Source organism: Maylandia zebra, linkage group LG17, assembly GCF_041146795.1.
Source record: "Maylandia zebra isolate NMK-2024a linkage group LG17, Mzebra_GT3a, whole genome shotgun sequence".
NCBI classification, from domain to species: domain Eukaryota; kingdom Metazoa; phylum Chordata; class Actinopteri; order Cichliformes; family Cichlidae; genus Maylandia; species Maylandia zebra.
Window position 1 is genome coordinate 6268351 of NC_135183.1, and position 18018 is coordinate 6286368.

An 18018-nucleotide genomic window follows, 5' to 3' on the forward strand; every position below is an offset into this window, starting at 1 on the left:
TGGATAATGTCGCCCCCTGTTGGTGCAAAGTGGGAAGTGCCTGTACAATAAGCGTTTTGGTTTCTCTCCCTGTTTATGTATTATGTATACATGTAAATGGATTCCTTAAATATAATTATGAACAGCTGGTGTGGGACAAGCTTCGTTATTAAACAAAAGTCCACAAATATACTTTGCTTCCACAAAAAAAATAGTTTCATTTTAACAGCTGCAAACTATGAACTTCCGTTTACTTTTTTCAAAATAAAAGAAGAACTGGCTAATGAAAGTCGGTGGTTGCCATGTTCTTGCTTAGGATTTTAGTAGGACACTTTCTTGGTTTGTTATCTACGACTTTAAATGGTACGTGCAAAAATCTCATCCCCACTCAAGCTAAACTAACTCACTTAATCCCAGAAAATCAACCCCGGTTGTCTGGTGGCAGTGATTTCCTTACTCGGAGGACTACAGATTTCCTCTGTTGTGCCAAAAAGTGATCAACCGTCAAAAAAGGTCAGATCTGGTTCAATTCTATATGTTTTTTATGCGTAATAGCTTTGCTTATATTGTTAATAGACTGTAGTCGCTGTATAACATTAAAAAAAATGCCTGTCTGCAAGTATCTTTGACTCGATTATTGTAATTACATTATAATCAATCCATTCCTTTTTAGCCACTTAGAATATCTTTATAGAACTGGGATGTTAAACTTGCTGCAATTTCTGCTTTCCAGATCTCTCTTGGAAAAGGGCATTTTTAATGTCAGACACTTTTTACCTGCTTGAAAGTGACTCATATATATGAAAGTCACTTTTTATTGCAGCTTCTACCTTGTGACAGGATTTTGGTTCTGTCTCACAATGACTTGATATCATTAACGAGAGCACAGCACAACAGCCGATAGGCCCAGAGTTCAGTTTTATGAGCGTTAATATGCAAACTGCCATGACCATTCATCAGTGGCATGAGTACCATTCACAGAGAATTGGAGAATAGCCACAAACAGCGCTGTAAAATGGTGAAGTAAGGCCCTGTCCTTGCTTCAGAGATGGTCATTCCCTTTTCATGTAAATGACCTCCTTGCCTCCATGTCCATAATGGTCTGGGATAACCAGGAATCCTTCAGCTTCCCTGCCCTGTATTAGCCTAAGAATACATCATTCACCATCTTCACCATCCAAGGTATGGACATTGAGGCTGTGGACAGCTACAGGTACCTTGGTGTTCATCTGAACAATAGACTGGACTGGACTCATAACTCAGACGCCCTCTACAGGAAAGGGCAGAGCAGGCTGTACCTGCTGCGGAGACTCAGGTCGTTTGGAGTGGAGGGCCCACTCCTGAAGAAATTCTATGACTCTGTTGTGGCTTCTGCTATCTTTTATGGCGTGGTCTGCTGGGGCGGCAGCATCTCTGCTGGGGACAGGAAGAGACTGAACAGGGTGATCCGAAGGGCCAGCTCTGTTCTAGGATGCCCTCTGGACCCAGTGGAGGTGGTGAGTGACAGGAGAACGGCGGCTAAGCTGTCATCCCTGATGGACAACATCTCCCACCCCATGCAGCAGACTGTGACAGCACTGAGCAGCTCCTTCAGTGGGAGACTGCGGCACCCACGGTGTGGGACGGAGAGATTTCGCAGGTCTTTCCTCCCCACTGCTGTCAGACTCCATAATAAAGACTTTAACTGATCAAGCACACACATCCATACATATGCAATAATACTAAGTGCAATAATCCTTTCTGTCATCGTTGTATTTTTACTCAGTTGTATATAGTATTTGTATTTGTATTCTATTTTTATCTTATTGTATATTTATTTTATTTTATTCTACTGTATATAGTATTTTATTTTATTCTATTCTGTACAGTTGTGTACTGTATTTATTCTTATTGTATTCTAATTTTTGCCTCATAACTTTTGCACTGTCCACTTCCTGCTGTGACAAAACAAATTTCCCACGTGTGGGACTAATAAAGGTTATCTTATCTTATCTTATCTTATCTTAAAGTGTTGTGATTGCAGTCATTGGGCATCAGTGGTTCAGTGATCACTGATCAACGGCCTATTGTTAGTCATTAGTGGGTGTTTTCAGTCATCATGCAAATGAACTGCTTATAATGCTGGGGAAACCTGCAGTCAGCTGAAAACGTCACTTTGATGGAAAATGAAACGTTTTTCCCACTGAAACGTACCTCCAGATCAACAGATTCAACTTTGTGGGATTTTCTTACCTGGATGACTGAGCATAATTCATAACTTACTGTTATATAACTATACTATTATAGTCTCGTGGGTTTTTTTTTTTTCAGGTAATTAATAATCTTTTTTTCTTTTTCTTTTGCTGTTGGACCCACTTTTGTTCATACTCATTGGTTTTTACTTAATGATTTTATATTGTCTATATAAACATCCGATTCTATGTTAACCGTTGTTCTGTAAATCGCAATTTTTTTGTTGGGTCAGATATATAAAGTGTGAAGAGGATTCAAGAAATATATAGTGCAGTCTCCCAAATTATACCTCTTATACAACAGACCAGCTTCAGCTTGTCTCAACTTGAAATTTGAAACCTCTGTGGCCCTTGGCTTCCATGGAAGCCTTGATGAGTTGTATACTTTTTATTACATTCATTTCATGAAAGCAATTTTTTAATGTCCTGTATTTAAAATCTTAGTACTTCAAAAAGGAAAAAAGGTGAGACATGAGAAATGACTGTTCAAGTTTAGCTCGACTTTTATTTTGAAGGAGCTGGAGAAAGGACTACAAGAATGGCGCTTGGAGCTGGCCGGTTGGGCCTAGCCGAAATAGTTGTCTTAACATTAGCCTGAAATCTGGCATGTAAATCTTTTCAGGTATAGAATTTCCCAGAGTTATACGCGCATTTCCAAATGTTCGGCAACACCTGATGATTTTCAAGCTTAGTCGTGACCGTTTTTTTTAAACATTCTGGCCGGATGTTTTGACGCGATATCCGAGCGTTGCCGGCGATGTAGCGGCCAGCGAATCTTCAAGCAGGAAAAAGCGCCAACTTCTGTTGCACCGTCTGAATTGTTAAACACTCCGTAAATCATTTCGAGACGGGATGTTTAATGGAAAATATCAAACTTAAACTGGAATGAAGCATTCGGGTAAGTTTTCTTTCTCGACTCAGCTGGGATTTCAAAGAAGTCCTTTTTGGCCGTGAACAGTTTCAAACGGCGTGCTTTCTGTTTTCTCCTCCCACTTCTTCACCGCACCTTCTCGAGCCAGTTTGTCGCTGTGATGTGCGCAACGTGCTCAAAAACAGCAAGTTATTTGTTGCTACCCTGTAATTTAAAGCGAAAACAGTTGCTAACGTAAGCCGTGCTAGAGCGGTTGTTTGTGGGTAGGACTGAAACAAAGTACTACCTTTAAGTTAGCGTTAGCCAGCTAACATGTTACATAATGCGTGGTACGGTCAATAACCGGTTCGACTGTATTATTGAGAAGTGTGTGATTGATTGGACTGGACCTGTCCGTGTGTAGCTACACAATAGCGGACCGTGAACTTAAGTGCGCAGCTACGTTCGTTCTCGTTGAACTCTGATGGCGCCCGCTGAAATTACATTGTGTGTTTCCATTTTTCACCAGTGAGGTGCGCTGTTGCGTCTCAGTAGGAATTTAAAAGAAAAATCGCCCTCAAGGTACCGGGAGGAAAGATGCCAGGTCTGCAGGGTGAAAGTGTGGTATCAGCGGCTCCGGGGAGCCCAGTGAAGAAGAGTAAACTCTCTCTGAAGTTCTTCCAGAAGAAGGAAACCAAGCGGGCTCTGGATTTCTCGGAACCTCAGACAGAAGAACCCAAAACATGTGAGCCAGAGGAGCCTGAGGCAAGGTAGGTCTCTGCTACCAGTGTGCGTCAAACACAAATAGTTTTCTAGACTGATTTGTTTTGGGCAGCCCGAAGCACTCGTTTTCCCACAGTTACATTCAGATAGTTATGGGAATTCCACTGTTGTTGTGAGGGCAGGATAATGCACGTGTGGATGAGTGATACCTTAGATTTTAATAGTAGGCTTCATCTCAATCAAGCTGGGGTTACACTTCAACATTAATCTCAGTGTCATTTTAAAACATCATTTTAAAACAGTGTGTGTGTGATGGTGGATGTCATTTGTGAAATTCAATTTATTAGCTGCTGACTTTCTGTTTGCTTCCTTCTTAACTGATCAGCAGCTGTGATCAGGTGGTCCCGGGGCCTTCTCAGTGTCCTTCCTCGCCCAGCCTCCTGTCCTGCGAGAAGAGAGAGAACTTGGTGCCGTTCGTGGGGCTCAACAATCTGGGCAATACCTGCTATTTGAACAGCATCTTACAGGTGAGCCATTACCACAGATGGAGTTAATTTCCAGCATTAATAGATGTCACTTGTTCCAGTGTTTTAGTACAAATGGTAGGATGGGTTTAAATATACTGAAGGAAAAGTTGAAAACTGCACAGACACTTCACAGTGTGTGTGGTTTGTTCTTGTGCGATTTAAGTTGCATTGAATCCTCAAACCTGTTCACCTGTGTTATCCCACTCAGAAGTGGATGTTGTTGTGATGCCGGGAATGTTACATTTTCTGATGGGGAAATTGTGGTTCTGCGGCGACCGTGGCTCAGGGGGTTGGGAAGCGCATCTGTAACCGGAAGGTCGCCGGTTCGATCCCCGGCCTCTCTGTCCTGGTCGTTGTGTCCTTGGGCAAGACACTTTACCCTACCGCCTACTGGTGTTGCCCAGAGGGGCCGATGGCGCGATATGGCAGCCTCGCTTCTGTCAGTCTGCCCCAGGGCAGCTGTGGCTACAACCGTAGCTTGCCTCCACCAGTGTGTGAATGTGAGAGTGAATGAATAGTGGCATTGTAAAGCGCTTTGGGTGCCTTGAAAAGCGCTATATAAATGCAATCCATTATTATTATTATTATTATTATTATTATTATCATTATTATTATTATTATTATTATTATTAGTGTGATGGCAGTCTGTGGGGAGCTTTGGACTGTCCTACCTGCAGAGAGCGTCTGTAGTCAAATGGAGGCAGTGCTTAAAAAAAAGTGGTTCAACCGGTCTGTAGGCTACTACTGAGTGTTGTAAACAATGTACAGTGTTCACTGCAACCTCTGACTGTACTGATCATACATTTTTTTATTTTATTTTATTTTTTTAACTCCTTTCCCTGTTCTGGCCCACTTGGCAACCAATCAGCACATTTCTGGTGGTTAAAAACCTATCTCTGTAGGTAAATATCTCTGGAAACAGACAAAATCTCAGGAGCATAAATTAAGCACAACGTTTTCACTTAAATACTAGTTGCTAATGGAATCAAGTGATGGCACATCACTTTTCTGAAGTATGGAGTTAGTTTAGTGAGCAGGATTTCATGTACTCACTGCTTTAATAGAAGATATGTAATTACAGTAGCACTTATCTGCTTTAATAGACTATATGCACGTTAGCATATGCTACTTCTGGTGCGGAAACTCCTTTGGGGAGCTTTGTTTCCGGTGTCCTATTCGCGCCTTGTTTACGGTCCAAAACAAGTTAAGCAAATGAATGAATCAAGCGGCGATTTACATTTCTATAGATGTCTTGGGCATTTACCCAATATATCTGTAAATGATGTTCATCGACTTGTCTATATTTTTTCCCCCGCTTCTCAGAGCAAAAGAGAAAAGGGATTCAAATTTTATATTTCTCAGTATCTGTAAACAGAGGTCCCTCGTTTATTGCGGGTGTTATGTTCTAAAAATAACCAGCGATAGGTGAAATCAAGTAGCCAATTTTATTTTTTGACGGTGCAGAACATTTCATCGACATACAGTACTGCACTTCAGAGTCACTCTGCTAGCTATCGATTCTGTACTGTACAGGAGAGACGTCACAGAGGAGAAACAGCGAGGTGAAAAGGTGAACTGCGTTAAAGCGAAGGACCACTGTAATTTTGAAGGGAAGTCACAACATACCCTTCGTAAATACTAATGTACAGAAACCCTTACCAGCAATCATTCATTTTTTGTGTGGCTTTTTTTCACGGTTTGTTAACATGCTGTGTAGGTGTGTACTTGACTAGCTGATATCGACATAACGGGGGAAACATCTGGTTTGACTATTCTTCACCTGTAGTTTGAATGCTGAACATTTGCCTGTTTAAATCATAAGACCAGTCACTATACAGAGATGCTTCTGAATGTGGATGATGTGTCTTCTGATTTTGTAATGCAGTTCTGCTTGTGTTGAGTGATGTAAACAACTGATCGATCTAAACTTTTTAAACGTCAAAATTGATCATTAGATTTTTTTATGACACAACAGTGGTGAGTGTTCCCACCTTCTGCTCTTTGTAACGTAACGCGATCTTTCTGTTTTTGAGTTTTGGACATGATTTTGGAGGATATCTTCGCAGTAGTGATTGACCGCAAAGTAAAGCTACCGGAAATGTACAACCCTACATCCGGTCTCAAACCAGGAAGTTAGCATTTTCTTGTGCACAGGGTCTATTGTAATCACAGTTAGGAATAGTATAGAACCAGATTCTTTTTCTCTCCATCCTTTTTTTTTTTTTAAGGTTTCTAAACAGGACTTTTTTTAACCTTACTTTGGATGACTAAAGAGCTTATTGTAATAATTAGAATAATTCTGAAGTGCATCCAACATGCGAAAGCAAGAAGCTGTGTGTCTAATGACTAAAACAGAACGGTTTAGCTTCATATTTGGACAGTCATTTTTAACAGATTTTTGCTATTATGTTGAGCCGGTAAAGGAAATTATATTTCACTGTGACCATTACTGGGTTAATGGGAATTACTGTTGGACTTTAAGTACTGAAGCACAAATGACTGTGAAGGTCATGGACACGTTTTTCGCGCTTATTTGTGTCATCATAATATCACCAGCATTTAACAACCTGATTACTTGAAGATGCTTTGAGTTTTCCACTTGTGTGGATTACTTGTTATCACATCCAGTTTAAAATCACAATAATGATGTGTTGATGTCTGATTGCATCTGCAGGTTCTTTATTACTGCCCAGGCTTCAGAGAAGGCATAAAGAAGCTTCACGATCTCTCCATCCAGAAGGAGAAACCCAAGGAAGAAACTGAGAAAAGCGAAGAGGTACGTGCATAATAAATCACAGCCACAGTGTGGGTCCAAAGTTTAGCACTTATTAACTCCTCTGATGGGAGATGTTGCATGCTTCTTTTTAAAGTTGTTGAACAATATAGTGCACTCTAGTCTTCAGAGCTTGAAGTTAATTACGTGGGACTCCCCATAAGTTTTCAGAACTGAAGAAGCCTTTTGGACAAGAGGTGAAAACCTTCATGAACCAAAAACAAGTCCAGTAGCCTTCATCTCAAAGAGTTATGACACAGTGCACTGTATTCCTATTGTAAAATATACAGTTTTGAAAAAAGCAGCAGCATTAAAGGAGGGTGTCTGTCTTCTGAGCTACGAAAGCATATTTCAGTAACCTTTTTACTCTGTCATTTTCCTACAGCCACACTGTCAGCAGTCAGACGGTGTGTCGGAGGCTCTGCCAGCTCACATCGAGCTTCTTGGGAGCTTCAACACTTTGATAACTGCAGTGGAGCAGCTGCAGTCTAGCTTCCTGCTTAATCCTGACAGCTTCACCGATGGAGAGCTAGCCACACCACCGCGCAAAATTCTGCACACGCTCAGGTAAAGATTTGGCAGTTTCAATAAATATTTGTAAACCAGTTGCTTATTAGATCATACGCTTGTGTTGCTAGGTAACCAGTTTGTTCCCACGCTGTCTTTTTTCTAGCACGATGACTTAATGGCTTTCGAATATTAAATGTTACTAAACACCCAAATATTGTCACATTGTATACGTGCATATAACATTGATTAAACACTTAGTTGCAGTTAGATGCACATGTAGGATCATGAATGTGGAGCTTTGATCATTATTATGCTGTTTAAAAGGTAAAAACTTGTCATCATTAATGCTCAGTCATAGCTCAAGCTGATGAGTTGGTTACGAATCATTTTTAAAGTAAGCATGCTGACACGTTTAAACTCCAGATTGGCACTTTTGTGTTTTTGAACACTTTCATTAAAATTGCCATTTTCTGTCAGTTTGACACAAGTTTGTGGTTTTGTGTCGCAGGCAGCTGAACCCCATGTACGAAGGTTATCTCCAGCATGATGCTCAGGAAGTTCTGCAGTGCATCCTGGGATATATCCAGGAAGCCTGTGATACTATCAGGAAAGAGCTGAAAGTAGAAGGCGAGGAGGAGGATGTGTCGGAAGTTAAACTCGAGAATGGTCTCGATTTGGGGTCCGGCGGCTCTGGCGCAGAATCCAAAGCTTCCACGGAAGAGGATGGTCAAGTTGCTGGGAAAAGAAAGAGCGACACAGAAGTGGGGAATGCCAAGAAAAAATCCAAATCCCTGAAGTCTAAGAAATCAGATTCTGCAGAGGAAAACCTGAGTAGAAATAGACCCCTTACTCGCTCCAAAAGGAAGTCCTCCAGTGAAATCACCATGGACAGCAGCAAGAATAAAGGTGGAGAGGAGGCGGCAGGTGAGGAAGAGACGAAGAAACCAAATGGGGAAGGAGGAAGCGACGATGAGGGGAAAGGTGAGAAGACGTGTAAAGAGGCAGATGGGAAGAGGAAGAAGAGAGCTAAGTTGAGCTGCCTGAGGCCGTCTGGAAAGCAGCCAAGTATTTTCTCCAAGTTCCGCAGCGTGGGAAAGATCAGCTGCACAACTGTGAAGAACCAAAACAAAACAGAGCAGGAAAATGGAGTGACGCACGACGAAAGTGAGAAAAACCTTCAAGAGCCACCCAGCCAAAATGCATCCGAACACAGTAAGGCTCCTAAACATCAAGGTACGTGTGACCTGCGATCATCGTAAGAGGCAGCGATTATGAAGAAAACGTTTAGTTGAGAAAGAAATGACTCACTTTAACCTCTTAAGCCCCAAGCCTAACTGATCTCCTGCCTTTTGCCCCCATATCACAATTAATGAATTTAAATGAATAAGCATCCCAAAAAAAGCAGAAAAGTTGGGACAGACTAAATGTTTGGTCATTCACTTTAACTTTTAATTTGTACTTTGACGTGCATTAGGAGCCTACATTTATTTATGGAGTTCTAGATGTTACTAACTGTGGATTTTATGTTCGTTCAGCGGGCCTGAGCCTCATGGAGCGTTTGTTCCAAGGTCGGCTGGTTCTGAGGACTCGATGTCTGGAGTGTGAGAGCTTCACAGAGAGGAGAGAGGACTTCCAGGACATCAGTGTCCCTGTGCTTGATGACCAGCCCAGCAGCCCCGATGACCTCTCTGAGGGTGAGAATTTTTACAACTATTAGTTGTAAAATAGTAGTTATGGAGGTTTTTTTTTTTTTTGTTTTTGTTTTTTTGTGGGTGTGGGTTTTATTTTCCCCCTTTTTATCTTAAAAATCTTGTTTTTTTGGGGGGGGGTTTTTTCAGTCTCACCAGACCCTAAACCAGAGCTGAAGACTCTGAAATGGGCCATATCTCAGTTCGCTTCGGTGGAGCGCATTTTTGGGGAGGATAAATACTTCTGTGAGACCTGCCATCACTACACAGAGGCCGAGAGGAGTCTGCTGTTTGACAAGACTCCTGAAGTCATCACTATTCACCTAAAGCGCTTCTCTGCCAACGGTTTAGAGTGAGTCCACTGAAGTCTCAGTTATCACACTGCCGCACTACACAAACTCTACTGGAATGAATTTGAGCTAGTGTTTGAAAAAGTGATCGCTGTACCACATGCTTAGACTTAAAAGATTCTCATCATGGAGAAATAGAATCAGTCCTTTGCTGTAGAGTTTTTACTGCTTTGATCTCTAGTTTCTAAATGTACTCTTATATCTGTATTGTTCTCTCTTCCCAGACTGGACCCATATGCTGGTCTTTCTAAAGTGAACACTCCCTTACAGACTCCTTTGACCTTATCCCTTGAGGAGTGGTGTACCCAGTCCTCATCCACTAAAGGTCAAAACTATCAGCTGTTTGCTGTCGTCATGCATAGTGGTGTGACCATCAGCAGTGGCCACTACACTGCCTACATCCGAATGTCTGATTTAACAGATGTGAAGATCTGGCTGCAGGACACAAAAACTGAAGAGAAGGAGGAGGAGGACGAGGTGAAGGAAGACAAAGAAGGTGCTCTGGTGAAGGAGACGGTGCTGGACTACGATGATGGAGAGGTGTCTTTCAGCCTGAGTACGAGAGGACAGCGGCGCGAGAGTTTGGCAAGCAGCAAATCAGGGAGCAAAAAGCTGTCAGAGGGGGGTGTCGGACTCTTGGGAGGCCAGAGGAGTGTGTCCAGCTATGACCTCGGGAACAGCAGCAGTAAACACACAGAGAAAGCAGCTAGCAGTGGTTCGACGGAGGGTTGTAATAGGAGAAAAACCATCAACATTTTGAGCCAAAACACTGAAGCTGGACTTAAAAAAGAGCCCGAGGCAGTAGAGGAGACATCGCAGGCTTCCTGTGGCAGCACAGAGACCAAAGAGCAGAAGGCTTTAAATAGCCTCTTGGAATATGAAGGGAAATGGCTGCTGTTTGATGACTCTGAGGTGCGTTTGTTTGAGGAGGAGGACTTCCTGCGAGCCTGTTCTCCTGAGACGTGCTGCTCATCAACCCCTTACCTGCTGTTCTACAGAAGGATGCCTGAACCTGGACACTGAAATAGACAGACCTTACAGGAAACTGAGCTCCCAGGCAAAAGACAGATGGAGTTTTTGCAATACTTCAAACAGTGCCAGACACACTGTGGCTGCCACATTTACACTGAAACTGAAGTGACTTTTCAGCCAAGGAAAACTAAACCTGCAACAGCCCCACGGTGGGATCAAGGCGCTTCCGCCTTCTCATCCACTCATGTGCAGGTACTCTAAACAGAAACGCCCAGTTGGGGTCAAAGTTTGTTTTGTTTGTTTTTTTTGAACGTTAGGGATGATTGGTTGTGTATTTTTGTTTTTTTGGTCTTTCTTCAATGTTGACTTTGTATTGTTTGTTTTTTACAAAATGGCAAAGCACGTTGAACTAAAATTGAATCAAGTAAAAATGTTGAAAACTGACTTCCCCCCCTGGGCGCAGCAGTCTGTATTCTGTTCGAATTTGAAAATGTTCTCATGTTATTTTTTTCACTTTATCAGAAAAGCTTTTACCCTGAAGCTTTTCTCATCAACTGATCCCTTGTTTTGTGAGGGTTTTTATATAGAAACCTGTACAATTTAGCTGTATATCTGAAGCCTCAAACTGATGTCATTTATACAGTGAAACCGACAGATTCTCAGAAACTCATTTAGTTACAACAGATATTTACAACAAACACTCAGCTGTCTAATAATAATTAAAAAGTTTCTACATGCTTCGTTGACACTAGTTTATGCAGTCAACAGTTTCAGGCTCAGATGTCAGATTTGTCAGAGTGAAGGACGCAATTTGATTTTATCAGTGAACTATCAGGTTTTTATAATATACATTTTACAATGTTATGGAAAACTGCTTGTTTGATATTTTACTATAGAGCCCAACCGATTTAATGTGAGCACGATTGATATCTGTATAGTCTGACCACCAGAGGGCGTGCTGCAGATTCTCTGTGGCAGCTCGTGATTGGGATGCCACAAATGTGAAAGGCTCATTGAACAGAATCGGGTGGAGCATAAACAATAATTAACTACATATAACAAATGTTAGAGAATTGTTTGTTTTGTGTATCTGAAATAAATATTAGAATATGAGACTTTTAAATGACCAAATATCGGTCTGAAAACAGTCAGTCTCTAATGTAGTGTACAACTGTCAAGTGAGATGTTTGCACTAGTCAGGATTTTAAGATCTGAATCTCTAATTTAAAACTCCTTAAGCTGTAGTTCAGTTTTATGCTGCAAGGAGGGTCAAAAAGCACAGTATAAATATCATTATATACAGTTCATGGTTATTATGGGGAGGAAAAACTGCCCACTGAGACCATGATTTAGCTTATGACCTACCTCCATTCTTCTTTTAAAAGAGAGAGAACAGTTTTTAAAGTTCATTAGAGATAAAATAACAAAGTTAAGACTAAAACCGGACTGATGGAAGTTCTCAAGCAGCGAATATTCAGTTTTGTACTTGCATATTGCTGGTTTTGAAATCTATATGTATGTCTATATCTATATTTAGAGATGTATATACATATCTATATTTTGATCTATTAAAACAAATCACCATCCCTCTGATTAAACCTATGTAATATCAAGTTTTGTCTCATGACAGATTTAAGATACTATAGTTGAAGAAAAAAATAGATTTTCCTCTTTTGCATTAATATGCTCCATATCTGATCTAACAGCCTAGACACAAAACATTTTAACTTGATGTGGTAAGGTAAGTTTCCTGTTTATGATGGACTGAGTCTTTTGTGACAATTTATTGATTAGTCATGCATAGCAGATGATAGATTTTTTTTGGGGGGGGGGGGGGTTTGCATCAATTGAGCTTTAAAAACTCAGTAAAGGTAACTTTGTTCATCTCAGGTCTAGTGATGGTTTCAGAGATTTACTTGGGTCTGATGAGCTGTCTTTCTAAGTATTACAAACCCTTTTCACCTGTCTTTCAAAGATGAGTTTATTATTTAAAGTGAAATGCTTGGTTAAAAGCACCCTTACTGTGTTGTTGTGTCCTTTTTAACTGTACCATTCCAGTTCTCATTATGCGGAAGTGGCATAGCGGGGTTTCAGAGTGAAAGCAATAAAGTTTTTACCTTCACACCAGCTTCATGCTTTTTGTCGTCTTAGTTTCTGGCCGACTTACCTCAAAGTCCATAATAACAGAGAAACATCACATCAGACCACTTGAACATTAAAATATTTATTTAGTAAAATATTTAAAATAAAACAAAACTACATAAAATTATACAATGAGGTTTAAAGTACCTAAGTTTAAAACATTGGCGCCTCAACTAAAAACAATAATAAAGCATCATGATAAATACTGGTACAATTTTTTTGCATGGTTTAAGGTTTCTCTCCCATTTTGCATTATATAAACTTTCAAGTTGTAAAATGCAATGCTACACCATTAAAAAAAAAAAAAAAGTGCACACATGAAAATTGAGTACAGATTTTTTTTGACACATCGTACATAATTAAAAAGACACCTTGACTTTTAAAATTGTAAGAATTTGGCAGAAAAAAAGGGTGTTTTTTTTTTTTGGCACTTTACTGAAATACAGAACTCTGGAGCATTCTTCATAGCTTGCAGCCATTTCTACTGGTTCCAAGAGTGAGTGCTGACATGAGCTTTGTTTTTTGTTATTTTAAGGTAGCATGGGGACAGTATAAGCACTTGTTACCTACTGAAATGACTAGCAAAAAGAAATTCTAAATGCCAAGGTATCTCTTTAATTTGAAGTTCCGCTTTTTTTGTTGCGCTGATTGTGTAACAGTTTGTCTGTAAACAAATTAAGACACTGGAATGACGTACCAAGCTGCAAGTCTTTTCAACCTTTTGTTTAAACACGCTTTTTTCCAAACACTGACCAACTTTCAAGAGACACTCCTATTTACACTGGAGAATAAATTAATATTGCAGTTTCGGTTAAGTGTTTGTGTAGGTGTACAGGTGCGCTTGTGTGTAGTTCTCTTCATCTTCAAATGTCAAGCTTGCGAAGACTCATTCTGCTGAAGGAATCTCTGCAAATTAAAAACAAAAAGATGTTAACGAGGACAAAAAAAAAAAGAAGAAATAAAATACTAAGAATTTTGAGCTGTCACGAGAAGCTGACCTGAAATGTTAAAGCTGCAGTAGGAAGAAATCTAGAAAAGCCTAGTATGTGAAAATAGCTGACCTCCTGTAGCTCTACCTTCTCACAAGACGAGCACAAGCATATAACACATGCTTCATACATGCTACAAATCAATGCTGACCCCAATCTCACAGGCCTAGAGTAACCACCAGGCAACATATTGTGAGGGAAAACTATGTATTCTCTGGTTGCTGTAGTTGCTAGACTTTGCTGTCAGTCACTGTGGACTTAATTTTGAATGTCCCATTAACCAAGGCCTTAGGGCGTGGTCAGTGACTGCCAGGTAACCACTGGTTGTATATTCTGCGACTGTTTGGCAAGTGATTGGTGGCAGTTCCTAGCCGTTTTCCAGTTTGCGCTGCACTATTTCAAGATTTACTACAGCTCTGAGAGTAAATAGCATCTGCGTCTTAAATGAAAAACCACAGACGGCTTGCAACAACCTGCAGTTGTTTTTAGTGCAACCAATTTCACTCAGCAACAGCTAGACCCCCTTGCCAATGAATCAGGGAATACACGTTTTTTCCGACTGGAGATGATTGAGTTATGTCATGTAGTATTTGATCTGTAGCCCACTGCCTGTGATTGTTCAAAGTATTTGCAGTAGATTTGAAAATGCTACATGTTTAATTTTGTCAGAACAAACTGCCCCTTGTTTTTGTTTATTATTGTTCACTATTCTAACACTGTTATGTTTACGTACGGAGGTTATACCTCGTTACGTCAACAGATGATGCTCTTGTACTGCTGTGGAATCACTAGAGAGACAACTTCGGTGTCCTCTCGATAAATCCACCGTTTTTTAGAATTTATAATACGCCGTGCTCTCGAGCCTTTTTTGTGTCCAATGGCAACATAAAGAAGTTGCCCAGCCAAACTGCAGCTAATTTTGGCTGCTGCAATTTTAAAGCCCTGAAAAGCATATACGTATATTTCCATCAGTACACCTTTTATCTGTAAATCTGTAAACAAAATCACAAATGCTCGACATCCTTGATAAAAAATATAATTTATAAAATGAACGGACACACTGAAAAAATGATGTTCTGTGGGGTCTCTTCCTTACAATATAAAGTGCCTTTAGGCAACTTGTTGTGAATTGGTGCTTTATAAATAAAAGGTAAGTAAAATCCGAATGAATGCAATAAGTCTGTGTGTGGCTTGGTTGTTCCCTTCATACAACAGGTAAATTCTTAACTGATAAATAAAGTTGCACGAAAAAAAGTATGATGTATCCTTAAACATTTACAAATCCAATTCATTTTTAATTTTAGAATTAAAACTGAAAGCATTTCCCTCTAACCTGAACAGTGAGAAACATGCAAACGAAAAAACAAAAACACAACACAAAACGTACTCCGAGAAGTCCAAACTACCTTGTCAAGCTGTCCGTTTGCTGCATCGTTTTTACAGAAGCCAAAACAAAACAAAAGCAAAACAATTTTTTTTAAAAAGACTGATTTAACTTAACAACCAAGAAATTAATCTCTACTCTCACTCACATCGTTCATACACATGGAGAGAAAGCCTGCTTGGCCCTACCTGTGCGAGTTGACCTGTAGTACAGGCTTATAAAGCTGGGGGATCTTCCTGTTGATGAGAGGCTGCAGTGCCTCCTTCAGCCGGTGATAATTCCTCTCCAGCTCCCTCTGGTACTCCTTCTGGTCTGGACCAATCAGGCTCTTGTTTTTGCGTAGGGCATCCTCACACCTTAGACAGGGAAATATAGTGCGATACTGTTATGTAAATACGCAGCACGTGTTCTCTGTTTCAAATAAAATGATCGACTGAAAGTCTAAACTAATTTGGTGAGTGAAGTGAAAACTTATAGCACTTGGGTGCTATAGTCTGGTTATATAGCAACACAGCAACCATCAGTGGTATCGTATCATTTTTACAGCTTGTACAGGGTGAGAGGAGAAGGTTTCAACTTCTGCCTAGAGGAAGGACAATCCATACCTTTTGGTGAAGTCTTTAAAGCAGAGCCGAAGCTTATTGTGGTGTCTGTACAATTTTGGGTCACTGGGGATCTCCGACAGGAACACTTGAGCTACCTCCAAAGGACCCTTGGAAAAACAGAACAATCTCATAAACATCAGCTTTCAGCTTTGTGAATCAGTAGTGCTGTAACTAACAGTTGTTGCATGCTAAAAATTCAAAACCTTACCTGGTTTACAGTTGTGCCTACTGATCCCTGAAGGACCATCTGCAGCATCTTGGCATCGGCAGGGTCCTGGTGGGTGGCAAATGCCAACTCCTGAGTCTTTTTCTGCATGTCCTCTATTGCCACTTCTATCGGTGTGGATATAATCTGGAAGAGTGACAGAGTGGTTGCATGAAAAGGCTGAACATTTGTGGAATTTGCCTGTGAAGAGCAGGCAGACTGTAGACCTACTTCCTCTTTGTGGATGATGTTGATCCGTGTCTTGATGTACGGGAAGGCGTGGGAGGTGGTGAGGATGGTCTTGCGTTTGAACTGTTCGTGCAGGTCCCCGTGTGCTCGCCCATCCAGGGTGAAAGGAGTGCAGTAGACGAAACGTCTCAAGTTGTAGTTCTTGTCAAAGTATGTGATGCGGTCTTTCATTTCGTAAGTGTCAAAGTACGGCTCCACGTATGTGATCTGGATGAATGCCTAGAGGGACAAATGTTTTTGGGTTGTTTTTTTTTTTTAGCTAAGACCATTTCCATCCGTTTAACATATGTTCATCTCATTTATCAACACTAAACCTTATTTGGGTCCAGCTTGCACTTGTCCACAGGGTTGGAGTCCTTAATGACTTCTACCTGGTCCTCTCCAAATCGCTCGCCATAGAAACCCTACCAGAAAAGACAAAGAACAGAACATTTTACTCTTTCACAGAAAACAATTAGACTCATAGAGAGAGAACGCGAGCACAGCATAGTTTACCTCTAGCCTGTGAGAGATTTCAGCCAGCTTTGTGATGGCAGGCTCTTTGTACACAAACTCTTGCTCATCCAAGTCGCCAAACTTCGTACCATAAAATCCAACTCTGAAGTAAGTACCAAACATTCTCTTTCCATCCTGAACAGGCAGAGGGAAACATTGATAAATGGGTTAAAAAACGAGGCAGAACACCATCACCCTGCTACAGCATACTGTGATATACTGTGGAACAGTAAGCATTTGTGTATTTTTACTTTATTAGATTTTACAGCTCTCTTCACAGAGGCAAAGATGACAGAAAAAGATTATAGTTCACTGAAAGAAATGGTATGCCTACAATCTGATATATATGTAGCTATATAGCTACATATATAACAACAACTATTAGAAGTTTCATGCAGTATGTGATTAAATCTGTTGGTTCTGTTCTAAAAGCTGTATGTGAGTGTACTGAAGGTTCAGACAGAAAGTATGTGATTTCAACAACCTGTTTTTTTTTTTTTGTTTTTTTTAAAAAAAAAAAAAAAAAAAAAAGGTTGTTCAGCAGCTTTTCCACCGCAGTTAAGGACCTGACAGAACTCAGGCAGGTAGCAAGTATTTTTAAAGCCGAAACAAATATTGATATTTTGTCATTTAAACATCTGACCTTCTGATATATCGACTGTTTCATGTGTCTGAAAGAAAGAAAAATCCCATAAAATAAATAACTACACAATTTGTTATATGTAGTTGCTTATTTACTTGTTTGCTCTCTACCCGACTCTGGGAAGTTGCACAGTGCCCTCTGGTGGACAAACTATGCAATATAAAATAGAAGAGTGTTTCTTCCATCTCTTCTTTACATTTTTCTTTTTCACCAAGCAGTTATTTAAAATACAAATACCGACTGTCAAATAGCTAATATTGGGCGATGATACTGGCCTGCTAATAGATTAGTCAGGCTAAAAGTACCAAGCAAACTAGGTCAAACATCAGCAAGAAAAAAGTGCCAGGTTTAGCTCTTTTCCTTTCAGCCCTCTCTTTTCAAGCAAACTTTCTTCTGACTGACTGCATTCTTGCAATCAGAAGGTTTGAAAAGTATGTGGGTGGGGCTTCTGTGCTGCAGCTGCCAGCATAGAAAAAAAAAATCTGAATCCTGACCTTTGGGTCATAGGAATTACTTTCATATTATTAGCTTCTCATTATTTGACAGTTTGGTCCTGTTTAAATATTATTATAACAGTATACAAGCCAAAAATAAAGAAACACACAAGGTCCACTGTAAGTAAACACAGTGGACATTTGGGTTTATAAAATGGTCAGAAATCACTGGAAAATCTATATAATTATAACAAATACGAGGAATGCAG

The 18018-nt window shown here is 40.3% G+C and overlaps 2 protein-coding genes across 21 annotated transcripts in view; one reads left to right on the forward strand and one right to left on the reverse strand.

Moving 5' to 3' along the window:
• Window positions 1-2774: 2774 nt before the first annotated feature.
• On the forward strand, window positions 2775-12732 carry usp1 (ubiquitin specific peptidase 1). Of its 2 annotated transcripts, none has more exons than XM_014413381.3 (9): window positions 2775-3108; window positions 3590-3830; window positions 4169-4310; window positions 6985-7086; window positions 7469-7650; window positions 8102-8826; window positions 9129-9287; window positions 9432-9633; window positions 9856-12732. In XM_014413381.3, exons 2-9 carry the CDS (start codon window positions 3658-3660, stop codon window positions 10652-10654), a joined length of 2484 nt encoding a protein of 827 aa, XP_014268867.3. In that variant the 5' UTR covers window positions 2775-3108; window positions 3590-3657; the 3' UTR covers window positions 10655-12732. The 2 variants fall into 2 exon arrangements, with proteins under 2 accessions (XP_014268867.3, XP_014268868.3); XM_014413382.3 differs by having other exon boundaries at window positions 4172-4310.
• Window positions 12733-12811: 79 nt separating this feature from the next.
• dock7 (dedicator of cytokinesis 7) overlaps window positions 12812-18018 on the reverse strand; it is a 48348-nt gene continuing 43141 nt past the window's right edge. For 13 of the 19 annotated variants that reach the window (XM_004574507.4, XM_012915809.4, XM_004574504.4 and 10 more), the window contains 7 exons: window positions 16673-16798; window positions 16492-16581; window positions 16160-16396; window positions 15932-16075; window positions 15724-15830; window positions 15307-15474; window positions 12812-13651 (listed from right to left, as the gene is read on the reverse strand). In XM_004574507.4, coding sequence (XP_004574564.1) covers window positions 13609-13651; window positions 15307-15474; window positions 15724-15830; window positions 15932-16075; window positions 16160-16396; window positions 16492-16581; window positions 16673-16798 — 915 coding nt within the window. In that variant the 3' untranslated portion in view covers window positions 12812-13608. Of the gene's footprint in view, window positions 13652-15140; window positions 15161-15306; window positions 15475-15723; window positions 15831-15931; window positions 16076-16159; window positions 16397-16491; window positions 16582-16672; window positions 16808-18018 lie in introns of all 19 variants that reach the window. The other 6 variants (XM_004574508.4, XM_004574505.4, XM_076875566.1 and 3 more) reach the window with 2 other exon arrangements.

Excerpts from the sequence above, each read along its gene's own strand:
- usp1 (XM_014413381.3), top strand. The coding sequence starts at position 3,658 with ATGCCAGGTCTGCAGGGTGAAAGTGTGGTATCAGCGGCTCCGGGGAGC. Across the intron at positions 7,651-8,101 it reads AAAATTCTGCACACGCTCAG|GCAGCTGAACCCCATGTACG; the intron begins GTAAAGATTTGG and ends TTTGTGTCGCAG. Across the intron at positions 8,827-9,128 it reads TAAGGCTCCTAAACATCAAG|CGGGCCTGAGCCTCATGGAG; the intron begins GTACGTGTGACC and ends ATGTTCGTTCAG.